Genomic DNA, 15,841 nt, shown 5'->3' with positions numbered 1-15,841 from the left:
ATTTAGCAAGAAGAAGAATCTTTTTACCAGCAAATTGGACTTAAATTTGAGAAAGAAACTAGTGAAATGCTACGTTTGGAGCATCGCTTTGTATGGGACTGAAACTTGGACACTTAGGGCAGTAGATCAGAAACACCTGGAAAGCCTCGAAATGTGGTGTTGGAGAAGGATGCAGAAGATCAGTTGGACCGATTATGTGAGAAATGAAGAAGTGTTATTTAGAGTCAGTGAGCAGAGGAATAACCTACACGAAATAAGAAAACAGAAGGCTAATTGGATTGGTCATATCTTACGCGGTAACTGCCTTCTAAAAGAAGTTATTAAAGGAAAGATAGAGGGGTGGATAGAAGTGACCAGTAGACGAGGTAGAAGACGTAAGAAGATGCTGGATGACCTTGGGGACAGAAGAGGATATTTTCGTTTGAAGGAGAAAGCTCTAGATCGCATCAAGTGGAGGAATTGTTTTGGAAGAGACTGTGGACCTGTCGTCTTGACAGATTACAGATGAATGAATGTATTAGTGGTCATATTTCTTGTCTAGATTGCAATCATCTGGGTTGTGTTGCCATGTGATAATGTTAGTAATTGTCAAAATTATTAAGAATCATACTACATCTGTCTTCCCCTTTACCCTGAAGATGAAAGCAGCAGGTTCATCTGAACTGTTGGTAACTAGCTATATGACTACATGTTGTCATAACCCATAAGATCACATTCTAAACTCTTACCTCGATGGAACTTCAAGCCTCTCATTTTGTGTCATTTTTATTCTTACAGGAAGCAGACTTATTGGCCATGAGGAATTTCATCGCAACAAAAAAACCTCATGTGATTTGTGTGGGTGGTGAATCACGAGAAGCATTGATGGTGGCTGCAGATTTGAGAGAAATTGTTGCTCAGTTAGTTGAAGATGAACAGTTCCCATCAATTTCTGTAGAAATCTGTGATAATGAACTTGCCAAAATTTACTCAAATTCTATCAAGGGTGAGGTAAGTAATTCAGTTATTATGTTACCACTGTGATGCTTCTGCTGCTACTATTATCCAGCTTCTTGAGGCAGAAGTAAGTGGTAGTAATTCAGTTGGTCAAGAAATGATCCTGTTTATAAGGAACCTGAAGGTTCATCACTTTCTACACCAATCCTGTCAAGCACACATTTTGTAAAGATTTTTCATGCAATCATCTTATGTATAAGAATTTTTTGCTTTGTGTGGCCTTCAAGATTAAATGTAAAAAATATAGTACATTTCCTGATTTCATTAGATGCTTTCCTAGGAAGTATAATTCTAGGCTAAAAGTCAGAAAAATTGTATATCTTATTATCTGTTTTGCAAAAACTCATACAGGGATTGTACAGATTGTATTAAAATTAGAATGGTTGGCAGTAAGTGAGACACGGAAATGTCGTCTTATCAGTCTTGTATAATGGCATGTTGGATGGAACCTCTAATAAAGTTAAAATGAAGGAACGAAAGATCAGGTTTGAAAACAGTAATATTAGCAGACAGCAAGTCAATTTCTGGGAAAGACAAAAAGAAGAATGAAGATAAATTAAATCAGTAGAACCTTATTCTGTAAGAATTTAAAATAAAGTAAAGTACAGTATTCTATAGGAATAGGGAATGAAAATAATTATGAACTAGACATTGACTATTTCAAGGAACAAATAAATGTCTGAATAAATGTTAATTTCCAGAAGTTAGCTAGAAAATTTGGGGGTGAAATAAAGTCCGAAGGGACACTTGATGGAGGCATCAATATAGGAATACAAAATAGTCTTAATTTTTTCTAATTATGGAAGGAAAATTATGAAATAGAGAGACCCCAGAACAGTGCAAAACAGCAGCCTGTGAAGTATTTTTTTAAACAGAACAAAAAAAAAACTCCGTCGTTTTAGTCCGCAAGCGAACTATGCCGACCGAGTGACCGCCGCTGGTCGGCGAAGTTAGTGCCAACTTTAGTGGATAGAGGGTGTCACGTGGTCAGCACAACGAATCCCCATGGCAGTTAATTTCAGATTTCTAGACCGGAGCCGCTATTTCCTTGAAATAGCTCCTCAGTTATCGTCGTGAGGCTGAGTGGACCCCGTTCCAGACCCACTGCTTCTCAGAAAAAATCTGGTAGTGCCCAGAATTGAACCCAGATCTCTGAATCTGTAGCCAGGAACTCTAACCACTTGACCACAGACATGGTCTTTTTTTAAACACATGAACATAAAATGATAAAAATACAGAGAGAAACATAAGTGTAGTCTAAATATTGGTCTTGAATTTTTCTTTGATGTACTGAGGGGATAAAAGAAGGGATAGAAGTAGAAATGTAATTCTCAGAGAGGAAAATTGAATTGGAACACTGCAATAGAACCATCTAATGAGATGTGTGGGGTACTGATGTTTAGCTTTGTTATATGGATGTTCTTCTTGCAAGGGTGATATTTATTGTATACAGTGTAGCTGTTTTGTATTGTATGGCATATGAGATTCTTATTTATGTGGTGTCATTATTTGTAGAGTACATAATCAATTGAAAATCCATAAGATTTAAGAACATAACCATTCACTGAACAATTCATAACAGTTTTTTTTGTACATTGTACATTTTTCCCTGCAACTCTTTCAAAAATAAGTGCAGAATTTTTCTCACAGATATCACAAAAACTTAACAGGTAGTTGAAACAGTATGAAATACAGCGGAATTCGTGTTTAATATCCTTTGCTCGCATAGTTTTCAGTTTTTATGCTGTTAGCCTAATAATTATTTAAGTCTGATATTATATAAACATGTTAACGTATAAATGTAATTTTCGTTCATTTTACTTTCATGTATGTATCTAGTTCCATCATAATTCAAATTTTGTTTTGATACACTTTTATCACATATCTCTTCCAGAATGAATTCCGAGATTATCCTCAACTCTTACGTCAAGCTATTTCATTAGCTCGTAGGATGCAAGATCCTCTGATTGAATTCTCACAGTTGTGTACATCAGATGAAGAAATTCTTTGTCTAAGATATCATACACTGCAGGTAAGCAGATATTACGAACATTAACACCCTGTGTGCTGTAGCAGTGTTTCCTAAATTTTTTTATTCATGGAGCTCTGTTAAGCCTAAAAGCTTGTTGGTAGAACACCAAAACAAGACCAAATGACACATGAATAAAAAGGAAAGGTAATTTATTGTAAACTTCATAATTTAACCCTCTCTGTGCTGAAGTTTTCATCAAAACCATTCATTTGTTGGATTCCTTCATCGTAGCATATGTATTCAGTTTGTTAAATTACAGAGGTGATTGGACAGGTTTCTTTCCACTGATAACGTCATGCACCACCAAGGGGATGGAAGACCAGTTTGAAATTGATGTCTTAATTTTAATGTAGTAAATGTATGTTAGCCGGTCACGGTAGCCGAGTGGTCTAAGGCATGCACTGTCCTCGCTAGCTCGGAAGCTGAGATCGTGGGTTCGAATCCCACTCAGGGCATGGATGTTTTTCTGTGTTTGTCTACAGGTAGAGGCCTTGCGACGAGCTGATCACTCGCCCAAGGAGTCCTACTGTATGTGTAAGATCTAGAAAAACCGAAGTGAACGGAGAAGTTCATGGAGGTAGGCCTAGGCCCACTGGGGCTGTAGTGCCAAGGAAAAAAAAAATATATGTTAGGGAATTTGTTTCAGGCAACCATTCATGTTGAAATCTTGCAGTCAGAGAAATGTTTTTGCAGAATCTTGGACAACTCTTTGGGAACAACTAAAATGTAATAGTGAATAAAGTTGGTAGTAATTTGCTTTTAATTTGCTTATGTTTCTCATTCTTTGTTGACAGAACATCTCACAGAACCCTGGAATATGTTTGGGAACCACTGTAGTAAAATATACTCAAGTGATGAACAAAATCGGTTTTCTGTTTTTATTTTGCATATTTTTCTCTTTTTTCAGTAGCAGGTTCAGAGGGAGGAGGTTTTGGTTTCACTGTAGTTAGCATTTATTAAATTTGTCATTATTTTGATCTTATTTCAGGATCAAGTTCCAAGAGAGGAGCTTCTGGAGGCTCTGTACCTAGAATTTGTGAATCGTACTAATGAGGTGGGAGTGGACATCAACTTGGCAGTGCTGCAGAGCTACACCTGTAATTTGGTACAGTTTGTGTGTGGCCTTGGACCCAGAAAGGGGCAAGCTCTCCTTAAAATTCTTAAGCAGAACAATCAAAGGCTAGAGAATAGGACACAACTAGTTACAGCCTGCCACATGGGACCAAAAGTATTCATTAACTGTGCAGGATTCATCAAAATAGATACTAATTCTCTTGGAGATAGGTGAGTTGTGAAGATTAATTTAGTGTTTATAACTGCTGTAATTAGTCATATAGTGTTTGAAGTATTAAAACTAAGTGTGTAAAGAGCATTTAAATGTATTGGTCTGATAACATGTGGATTTAATGAATTGAAATGGTGCAGCAAAGAGTTAAGGTTATGAATCCTTTAGATCCAAACCATAATGTAATGCTATTTCATGACAAATTTAATAAGAAGTACTCCATGATATCAGATATTAAGAATTATGTTCCAGAACCCATTATAGTACCAAAATGTCGGGACACTGTTTAAAATGTGAAATTATCCATATTAGAGAAAATGTGAATTGCACTGAACTGGTTCAGGATTGTTACGTTGGCAGACTTCGGTATTCGTGGTTTTGAACCTTCTGGTTTTGTTACCAGAGTCTGCACAGAAATAAATACATGAGATTTCTCTGGGGAACAGGTGGTTTAGACATTAAGGTGAGGAAAACTGCACATGGAATAATCTTCATTTTCAAACTCACTGAATTTGGGCTATGGAAATTAAATAGTAATGGCGGGAAACTTAAATCATGGACTGTTCTTTTGAGGTATGTATAGTTACTTATGTTAGGAATCATTCTTCTACAACTGAGACCAAACAGATTTGTTTGAACTGTGACAATTGTTTTCAGGATGTACCTGGTCCAAATATTGGTCAGGTTAATAGCTATTCTGAATGAAGATTTTATGGTTTTTCCACCATCTGTGAAAGATAATGCCAGGATGATAAGTTGAACTTGCAGCTTTATTGTACACTATGTCCTCATCGTCATCATCATCATCATAATCATCATCATCACTGGCACGACAGCCCTTTGTGAGCCCTGGCCTTCCTCAGGATTGTTCGCCATTCTTCTCTATTTGATGCTACATTCCTCCAGTACACTATGTAATGCAGAAGTAAATAACCCAGCCAGTCAAACAGTATAGAGTGAACTGCCCCCCCCTTCTCTCACTCTTCACTACTACTTTCTCTTTCTCGCGCGGTATGTGTACCGCTAGTTGTACCTTTCTATACTAGCACATCGGAAGATAGAATTCGGGAGGAGCTCTGTTGTCGCGTTCACAAGCTCCCCAGGGTGTTCATGGGGTATCCGATCATTTACGGAGGAGATAATATATATGCAGGCTTTCAAAACAACCAATAACAATATTTAATAGCCAACATAACAAGGAAACTCACAATATACAGAAATAAATAAAGCACGGCATAAAATCCTTTAGGGCGAGGCACCACAACCAAAAGTAGCGATTACCCAAGTAATCACATATTACGAACAGTCGTAACAAGTAGAAACCTAAAACTGCCCCACTTGTCCCAGCCTCATTAGGCCATCGAACAGGCTACACCAAAATTCAACAAAAACAACAATAATAATAATAATAATAATAATAATACAAAAAAAAAACAGTCGCAACTGCACTGTAATCAAGAATATTCTGTTGTGACTGCGGGCAGCCTTACCCTTACCAGCCAGACAGAAGACTCTCCAAACATAATTAGAATTACAAAGTCTGAATTTCAGTTCCAAGTCCCCTGGCTGCTGGTAAGCAACCACTCGCGAGTAGGTCTACCTTCAGACTGCTGACACACCTACTTCCTTCCGAGGCAATCATGGAGAGGGAAGGAAGGTCACGTAGTAAAGATAGGTAGAAATAACAGTAAAGACGTCAGCATAATGCCGGTGGGGATGGGGGTCATGGAATGGCAGGATGCCAGGATGCAACACGCATGAACCAGCTGAGTACAGCATGGCTCAAGAGTTCAAATTGTTAATAACCTGGTTGCATCCCTTATGTAAATAAATGCAGCATTATCATGAGTTTATTGTCTTTTTCCAGCACTGAAGCTTATGTTGAAGTTCTTGATGGCTCTAGAGTCCATCCTGAAACTTATGAATGGGCTCGAAAAATGGCAGTTGATGCTTTGGAGTATGACGACGAGGATGCAAATCCTGCTGGAGCTTTGGAGGAAATTCTAGAAGCTCCTGAAAGACTGAAAGATCTTGATTTGGATGCCTTTGCTGAAGAATTGGAACGACAAGGTTTTGGTAACAAGAGTATAACCTTGTATGATATTCGGGCTGAACTGAACCACCGATACAAAGATTTACGCAGTCGTTACACATCACCAAATCCAGAAGAATTGTTTGATATGCTTACCAAGGAGAATCCTGAGACCTTCTTCATAGGAAAGATGGTACTTGCTACTGTGATAGGTATGATATTAAGTTCCTCTCATTAACTTAAATGACAAATCATAACTGTGGTACTTGATACTTACCCATTTGCACTAGTATCTCTTTTCTTGACATCTGCCATTGTTATGCTGAGGGTCACTTTGTTAATGCAGACTCATGATACTGTAATGATGGTACTCTGGGTAACCTTGTGCTTGCATGCATGCATGTGCATATTCATGGCAAAAGTGTTGGCACTGGCACGGAGCTTGCATTACTTTACTTTGTTAGATACATAGATGGATATATACAGACAGAAGGGTTGTCCTATGGTCAGACTTCAGGAGGTTATTATTAGAAAGATAATTTGGAGTAAAAGAAAAAGTAAAGGTATCCCTGTAACAGGCCGTGGAGGCCCATAGGGTTGTGAGATGTCGAGATTCCCACATTTTCTAGATAATCGGCTCATAGATGGTGACAAGGTTGTCAGCCCCACGCGCTGGCCGCCCTTTATTCCCAAGAATATTCCTGGTGCTCCTTTCTGTTAGAGGCTGAATTGACCCCAGGACCATAGTGCTGCTGGAAGGAGTAGGTTAATTGAAAAGAATCTGATGACCTCATCGGGACTTGAACCTGCGACCTTCTGGCTTGTAGCATAGTGCCTCAACCAACTATGCTACCATGGAGTAGAAAATGTAAATGAATTGATTCATTCATCACCCTTGCGTTATGATTTTCACTGGTTGCTAGGGAAGTGAAAAATTTCTTGATTCGTGTATGCATTCTATTATTTAGATTTAACATCTTCATTTATTATCTATAATTACTGTGAATTAAAAGCAAAGATTCTGAGCTTATTAGCTGTTCTCAGTTTGAATTTCACATTACATTAGATACACAAGTCATGGTAGTGGAACATCCACATAGTTCAGTGTATTTCTTTACAAGTACTGCAAGTACAAGTACTGGCTCTCATACATGAGTTTCATAACATGCACGAAACAGTTGTTAAATTGGGCCTTAATATCAAATTGATTAAGTTGTTATGATCTTTTACTTCTATAGCAACTTCTGGAAAATGCTCGACAAATCACGTGCACAGTTAGCACGAAAATTGGGTAGGAGTGCTTCCATGAGATTTTGGGTTCCCATGTGAACATAAGGTTTCATTCTCCAATAAAAAGGAAAAAGGGAAGTGTTGTTTAAAGGTAATCAGCATACTGGATGCCACCAACATGATTCACTCTCATGTGTGGTTCATTCGGTTGATTGTCTTTGATTCTCAGAGAACTTTGTTCCATGAAGATAAGGAGATTCTTTAATATGCATTTTTTTTATTGCTATTTGTGTGGGACTAAGTGCCTTGTACTGTAGCCACTTCTGGCCTATTGTACCAGCCCCAGATGATAGGTGAGGGTCATTGTGGCGCAATTGGTGGAATGAAGATTGGCAGGGGAAACCCAAGTACTCTGAGAAAACCTGCCCCAGCACCACTTTGTCCACCACAAATCCCACTTGACCAGACCCGGGATCGAACCCGGGCTGCCATGGTGGGAAGCCAGCAACTAACCGCTTGAGCTATGGCACGGCCCTTAATATGCATTTAATAGTACTTTTACTGTCAAGAATGGGATAATTTATGGAAGTTAACTTTTCTAGGTATATCTCATAGAAAACCCCAAGGCGACCAACTGGACCAGGCCAATCCCGTTCGAAATGACGAAACCGGACTTTGGCAGTGTCCATTCTGCATGAAGAATGACTTTCCAGAGCTCTCTGAGGTATGTTTGGTACTTGAACTAGCTTTGTACCTATAAGATTAGCGCAACTATGTTCTTCTGATATTAACACAGTCGTTGTCAGCATTCTGAAGTATCACTTTGTGGTTTTAGTTTTAAGAAGGTTCTGTAATTCAGTGAGCATTGCAGAAATTCAGAACATTTCACTGTGGAAGGAACAGTCTTCTTGTTATTGTTCTTTAAGATTCAGGTGTGTGTGTCTTCACACTGCCTGAAGGTGGAGTGAAGGAATTAATTTATGTTATCTCTAGTAGATCTTAAGTGTGTGGCACTGTCTGTATCAGGCATCATGATTTGTCACAGAGTAGGTAGGGACCATAAATTTCAGTAATATCTTGTGCTTACACCAGACATGTACTTAGAAATTTCAGTATGTTACTGTAAAAATAACCTGATATATGAAAATATCACATGTCTCTATAGGTGTGGAATCATTTCGATGCAGGAGGTTGTCCAGGTCAGGCAACGGGGATAAGGCTTCGACTTGATAATGGAATATCTGGCTACATACATATAAAAAATCTCTCAGACAAACATGTCAGCAACCCAGAAGAGAGAGTAGCCAGGGGTCAGACCATTCATTGCCGTGTCACAAAGATTGATGTGGAACGGTTCTCAGTGGAGTGTACATCAAAAAGTTCAGACCTTGCCGACAAAAATCATGAGTGGAGGTAAGCAGATTAACCCTTCAATACTCTTCCTTACGCTGAGCAAATTCCCTTTGTCACCCTTGCCATTCAGGAATTGAGCAATGCTTGGATTCAAATTGCAGCAGCAAGATGTTTTCACTGCACCGTTTAGCTAATCTTGTTTCCATTCTTGGGTGATTGCAGTGTGCTGTGGTGAGCTGGTTAACTGCCATTTTGGAGAACCTAGTTGTTTTCGTTACTACCAGGCCACTGATTTGTTACTTTCCCTTGAAGCTGGAGACAGCCAAGTTCTCTAAAATGTCTGCAAACCAGCCTGTCATAGCACAGTTTAATTGCTCGAGAATGAAAAGAGATAAGGTGGTTCCTCTTTTCTGCAAAATGTTTACACCTTTGGTATATCTTTCATCATTTGAGGTATGGATGTTGTTATAATGGAGCTCTTTTTATTAGGTTAAACATATGACGTGTTGCATCTTGACTTGGCTCGTCCTGGTCCGTCACACTAGCAGTAGTATAAAATGACTTGCAACACTGTCCAGTGTGATTGATTAATAAAAGTTGTATTTCAGTTTTTCATTTTCCTTAACATGTTTCGGTCGTATTGATCTCCAGAAGGACGCAATCCTGAAGATGGGCAATAAGACCGAAGCATGTTAAGGAAAATGAAAAATTGAAATACAGCTTTTATTAATCAATCACACTGGATGGTGTTGTGAGTCATTTTATAATGTGTTGCATCTCTTTGAGACGAAGAATTTATTTTAGATTGTGGTCTCCATGGTTGTGACACCATGTAGTCCATAGGTGGATACTGACACTTTGGAGGAACATGTTAACTTGTCTTCAGGATGGAAGTACAGTAGAACTTGGTTATAACGTCATCAAGGGGACCTAAAAATAGTGTCATTATAAACGAATGTTGTTGTAACCGAAATGGGCACTTCCACAGTAGCCTTATGTTAGTCACGTAGAAATCTACCAAAAACCGAGTTAAAATGTTGCATTTTTTTAGTGAAATACGTAGTTAAGTACAGACTAACGTAACATTAACGTGGAATTAATATGGATTCTCCATATCGTTTGTACTGTAGAATTCACCAAACCAAATTCGCGGCATACATCAGCTTTTTTCCTTCCATTTTCTATTTCACGAATCACTTTAACTTTCTCTTCAATGCTTAAAACTTTCCTTTTCATCGCCATGTTTTCGCCACTGCACTTCTCTGGGTTTAGGCAGGAACACTGTAGGGTAAGTAGACAATGTGAGGTCCTGTTAGACGAGATTATAGGAAAGAAATGCAGTTAACAACCTGCCGGGTCATCTTGCACTATTCACGCAGTCCCACCCCACACCCTTGTTTTCGCATAAAACCCACGCTCCTCTTGCAGCCCGCGGTCGTATTCTTCCAGGACAGTCACGTCAGCAAGTAGAGAAAGTGAGGGTGGGCAGACACATCGAACTTTCCCACGATATCAGAGAAATTCAGGAATGAAAATGACGTTACATACGAGGTTGATGCATTTGTGCATGTCGTACTAAGCAAGGTATAAAAACAGTTGCTTTATGAGGAATTAGTTCGTACCATTGAATATTTGACGCAATAGACAAGGTGTCGCAGAAACCGATGTTGCTATAACCAAGTTTTACTGTATATAGGTTGGGGAATGGGGTCAGTTACATAGGCAGGTTGCGAATGAGATGGTCACAGAGACATGAAGGAGGGAGTAAGAATCTGAAGCCCAGTCTGGCTAATTGAAACAGTGGGTAGGAAAATGGCCATTTTGAGGGGACAAATGTGGATAATGGAATTATAAGAAAAGATAGTACCAGTGATGAAAAATGTAGTGTGTTCTATAAAAGGGACATTTTCCTGCCCACACTTCTCATAGCCCATACTGAGTTCCATGCCCTTGCTACCTCTCTTGTGTCTTTGTGACCATCTTCCTTGCAGCAGAGCTAATTCCTCAACATACAGACCTTAACCTTGAAGGTAGAGGTAGGATGTTCCTCTGAAACATTGGCATCTGCCAATACAACTACTGGTGTTGCAGCCCAAAAGACCACAGTCTGAATATTCATTGCCATGAAAGCCAGAGAACTTATATGTAAAAATGTTATAAGTTTTATATAAAGCTGTGTTTTTCTGAGGTTTATCAAATAAAGTGTTTATTGTATCTAATTATGTTTCTGGAGTGCCATAATGTTTTGTAAATTGTTTTACTCTGCCTAAGTACTCACTGCGGAAAACTGATTCAGTTAACGGATCATCAAATAAATCAGCCAACCAGTAAACTTCATCCGTATTTGTGTTATTTTATGTATACTACTGAGAGATGTATACATTTTCATGATTTTAATGACTATAGATAGGGTTTGGATTGGTAATTGGATTTATTGAACTTTTACAACTCATAACTACAGTAAGGATTATGCTCTCACTTTTCCACACACTTCACAAATCACTATAGGACACTCTAGGTTTTCTCAGTCTGTTACAATCTTCACTAGCTGTTGCTTGGTAGCAGCTTCCAGCACCAGATGTTCCCCTTCCTCTGGGTTCCTAAACTGTCCCTGGCCTGAGCTGCTAGCATCTCACAGCAACAGCTCACAACAACTGAACTCCAGCAGTTATCTAACTAGTTGTATTTTTTGGGGTATGGTGAGACTGAGGCCACTTGGTACAACAGCTACTAATTGACCTATTATACCAGTTCCAGATCATAGATGATGATGAATGTGGAGCAGCTGATGGAATGAAAAGTGGCAGGGGAAACCGAAATGCTTGGAGAAAACCTGCCCCAGTGCCAATTTGTCCACTACAAATCCCACATGATTGACCTGGACTTGAACCTGGGCCACCACAGTGGTTAGCCGACGACTGACTGCCTTAGCTATGACACGGCCAGTTATCTAACTAACTGTACCTCCTAGCTTGTCCTGCTTGTGACATCCTGGCACTGACCTCACAGAAAATGTCGTTCCTCTGTTGCTCTGTTGCTGTTTATTGGCTGCTGCCTAGTAACAACTGTTGTATAGTTACTTATTTTGTGGTCGTTTCCTGGCAACAGCTCTACATGCCACAATATGATAAATTTTACATGTTTTAATATATGAATTATATGCATTCAGACCTCCGAAAGATCCGTTTTATGACAATGAGGCGGAGGAGAAAGACATGAAGGCGGAAGAAGACGCGAAGAAATTAAAGCAGCGCCAAACTTATATCAAACGTGTTATCGTTCATCCGTCCTTCCATAACATTTCGTTCAAAGAAGCAGAACGACTGATGGAACAGATGGATCAAGGAGAAGTTATAGTGAGACCCTCAAGTAAGGTTAGCAACTTGATCACATAACATCTAAAACAAGGGGATTCTGGTTTTCACATATAATGAAAAAAAATTGTTTCTCTTGTTATTCACCATATTGAGGTCAAATTAAAATTATTTTAATTCAGTTATTGATACAAAAATAGGTAAGTTGTTTAATCTTTCTTGCCCCCCCCCCACTTGAAATCACGTGGGTTATGCTGTAGGTTTGATGTTTTTAGGTTCCAGGCTATCAGCTATGCTAAGATATTTTTCATTGTTTGGATCAACAGTTTGCAAATTCTTACATGCTATTCATGATCATATTCCCATTTCACTTAATACTGTATAATGGTTCCATCTGTCCTGTATTGACACCAGTTTTAGTTACTGATTATCAGTTCCTGGAATTCCAGAGGAAAAATATAGTGTTACTACATATGTGCTTCTCTTCATATTTGTTTCTTACATATGGCATCTGTTTTCAGCCCACCTTCATTGTTATTACATTTGTGGGTTCCATTGATCTCCTTAGATGGATGGAATTATTTGAAGGAAAAGATGCATCATTATTTTCCTCAGAATTTTTACTCCCTTCCATTACAGCAGACTTTTTGAGTCATGCTGAGCTACATTGTGGGGACATAAAGCCATTGACCTAGATAACACAGCATGATAAGTTAACAAGGTGAACAAGGAGTGTACAGACAGTATCTGAGGTGGAGTGTAGCTCATAAACCCAACATTTCTTACAGCAGATTGGATGTGCATGTACTCTATTGCCTTTGATCATTAATTGCAGATTTAAGTCCATTTTTGGAAAGGTGATCACATTACAGAGAGCTAGAAATTATTTTCCCCATTCTTTAAATAAGTGTCCATAGGGAAATCTTAATAATATTTCTATTTTGTCATAATGTTCCACATGAACTTAGTTTAAAGTGGGGATTATATTAGATGAATACCGACCCTTTTTAAGTTTGGAATACCAGATTTCTCTGAAAACCGTTCATTAGTTTTGGAGATACTTGGGTCATGTCAAAAGTAATGAGTATAATTTATTTTATAGCAGGACAAAAGCATTTGTGTGGAAACACTCATTAGTACTTTCCTACAAGTTCAGCAAAATTGGCCACACATTTATGCCAGTACACTGACTGAATAAATTAGGCACAAATATGTTTAATTCAAATAGCTCATGGCTTTTAGTCTAGCCCACATGTACTGTGGCTGGATGGACATATATTCTGTATATGTGCACTTTGTTTAAAGAATGCATAAAATATTTTTTTCACTCAGATTTCAAAGCTGAAAGTGTGTGGTTGATTATTTCCTGTTATTTGAAACAAATTATTAATTTTTGAACATTTTATCTCACTTTAGGGCTCAGATCATCTGACAGTAACATGGAAAGTTACTGATGGGGTATATCAGCATATTGATGTAAGAGAAGAAGGGAAAGAAAATGCATTCAGCTTGGGCCAGTCACTCTGGATTGGAAGTGAGGAATTTGAAGACTTAGACGAAATCATAGCTCGGTATGTGAACCCCATGGCGGCACATGCTCGAGATCTACTATCGTTCAAATATTATCGGGATACTGAGGGACTTAAAAATAAAGCAGAAGAAGTAATTAAAGAGGAGAAGAAAAAGAATGCCTCCAAAATACATTATGTCTTGGGTGCTTCCAAGGTAAATTACTGTAATTATAGCATTGTCTAGCTCATGTTTTGTAAGATTCTTCCTGATACAAAGTTTCATTCATTAAAATGTTTTGTTGGTATTAATGTATGTATATGATTGTTCAGCACCAGCACCAACACAAGAGAGGATATGTAAACCAAGCACAGCATACACTGAGTGCAAGATTTAGGGAAACATTAAAATCATCAAAAAAAAAACACACATGAGGCCTAGCACCTATGTCCATGCACTCTTTCATGGCTATGTTTGATACAATCAGAGTACTGTTAGAACACAAGTCATCACCAGGGCCCAGATTTTGATGACCTGAAAATATTTAAAAAGGACCGAAAAAATCCAGAAAAATGACCTAAAGGAGAAAAGAAAGAACACTTCGCTTCCATGTTATTCACATTTCAGAAAACATATGAAGAAAAATTCCCTTAAATGGCCAAAAATGACAAGAAATACCCTTAAAAATCCAAAGAATGACAAAAAATTACCTATAAAATTTACATTTTTTTAACCAGCAGCTCATATCCGAGATATATATATAAGAGCATCGCATAGGATAGAAGGAAAAAAGGATGACATGTCATCAAAATCCGGGCCCTGGTCATCACTAAAGAGACAAATTTTCTGTATGTTACCAACCTAAGAACACAATATCACACATAATCTATGCTGGACAGTTCTAGTTTTCTGACTCGTGCTGTGATAATGGGAGTGCAGGTGGGAGAGATGTCCAAGCTGGGTTGACTGATCGGATTATCTACCAGAGAAATGTGGGTGGATTCCTTGTATTTTGTATAGGTTTTGTTTGGTTCAGTCTGCAGGACCAATATCCAGTCTCCGAAACATGATGTGTATCAAATAAAAACAGGTCAATTCACAGTGTCCAGAAACACAGTAACTGTAACAATATATTATAACAAACATTTAGATTTTATCAGTTATTTTAGATCCACTGTTAACTTTTATATTACATACAGATGTGCATGCATACATGCAGGTGCATTGTACAAGGGTCATTTTGAAAGTAAGAACTGATTTGTTATAAACAAAAGGAAACTTTATTCATCTAAATAATTTTAATGTCACTACTAGATACAACGGGAGCACGTGGTAGTGTAGTTGGTTGAGGCACTATGCTACAAGCCAGAAGGTTGTGGGTTCAAGTCCCAATGAGGTCATTGAATTTTTACAGTTGACCTAATCCTTCCAGCCGCACTGTGGCCCTGGGGTCAACTCAGCCTATAACAAAAATGAGTACCAGGTGTATTCTTGGGGGTAAAGGGTGGCCGGCGCGTAGGGCTGACAACCTTGATGCCATCTATGAGCCAATTGTCTAGAAAATGTGGGAACCTCAATGTCTCACAACCCTATGGGCCTCCACTGCCTGTTACAGGGATACATTTACTTTAATTTTTTACTTACTTTTACTAATCAAACATTTGTTTATTTTTCTAAATAGTCCCCATCGCGATTGAGGCATTTGTTCAGACATTGCACAAGCTTGACAATCCCCTTGTCATAGAAGTCAGCTGTCAGTTCATTTAACCAGTCTGTAACTCTTTCACTTCTTCATCAGTTGTCATCCATTTGCCACCCCAAAACTAAATTTTGGGAAAAGATGGAAGTAGGAAGGAGACAAGTCAGGACTGTAAGGGGGATGGTCCACTTTTTCCCAACCCTATTTCTCCAACTTCGTTGTTATTTCTTCAACATGTGGTCATGTGTTTGTCATGAAGCAAACACTCTATGCTAGTGAGTAGGCCCTGGTGGTGGTTTTGAACAGAACACTGTAGCCTCTTCAGTGTTGTGCAATATGTATGTGCAATAATGGTCTCTCCATGGGGTAAGCAGTCAGTCAAAAGATTTTT

At 38.5% G+C, this 15,841-nt stretch overlaps 1 protein-coding gene across 1 annotated transcript in view; it reads left to right on the top strand.

Moving 5' to 3' along the window:
* Positions 1-15,841, top strand: part of LOC111864317 (transcription elongation factor SPT6) — a 63,513-nt gene that overhangs the window by 35,809 nt on the left and 11,863 nt on the right. Inside the window, exons 19-26 of the mRNA XM_023851474.2 lie at positions 778-990; positions 2,891-3,028; positions 4,017-4,312; positions 6,181-6,557; positions 8,178-8,299; positions 8,741-8,988; positions 12,098-12,302; positions 13,659-13,967. Of these exons, the coding sequence (XP_023707242.1) occupies positions 778-990; positions 2,891-3,028; positions 4,017-4,312; positions 6,181-6,557; positions 8,178-8,299; positions 8,741-8,988; positions 12,098-12,302; positions 13,659-13,967 (1,908 nt within the window). The remainder of the gene's footprint in view (positions 1-777; positions 991-2,890; positions 3,029-4,016; positions 4,313-6,180; positions 6,558-8,177; positions 8,300-8,740; positions 8,989-12,097; positions 12,303-13,658; positions 13,968-15,841) is intronic.

This window comes from Cryptotermes secundus, unplaced genomic scaffold (assembly GCF_002891405.2).
Source record: "Cryptotermes secundus unplaced genomic scaffold, Csec_1.0 scaffold216, whole genome shotgun sequence".
In the NCBI taxonomy this organism is placed as follows: domain Eukaryota; kingdom Metazoa; phylum Arthropoda; class Insecta; order Blattodea; family Kalotermitidae; genus Cryptotermes; species Cryptotermes secundus.
The sequence above is the reverse complement of the archived record's forward strand: the minus strand, read 5'-3'. Positions and strand labels throughout refer to the sequence as shown.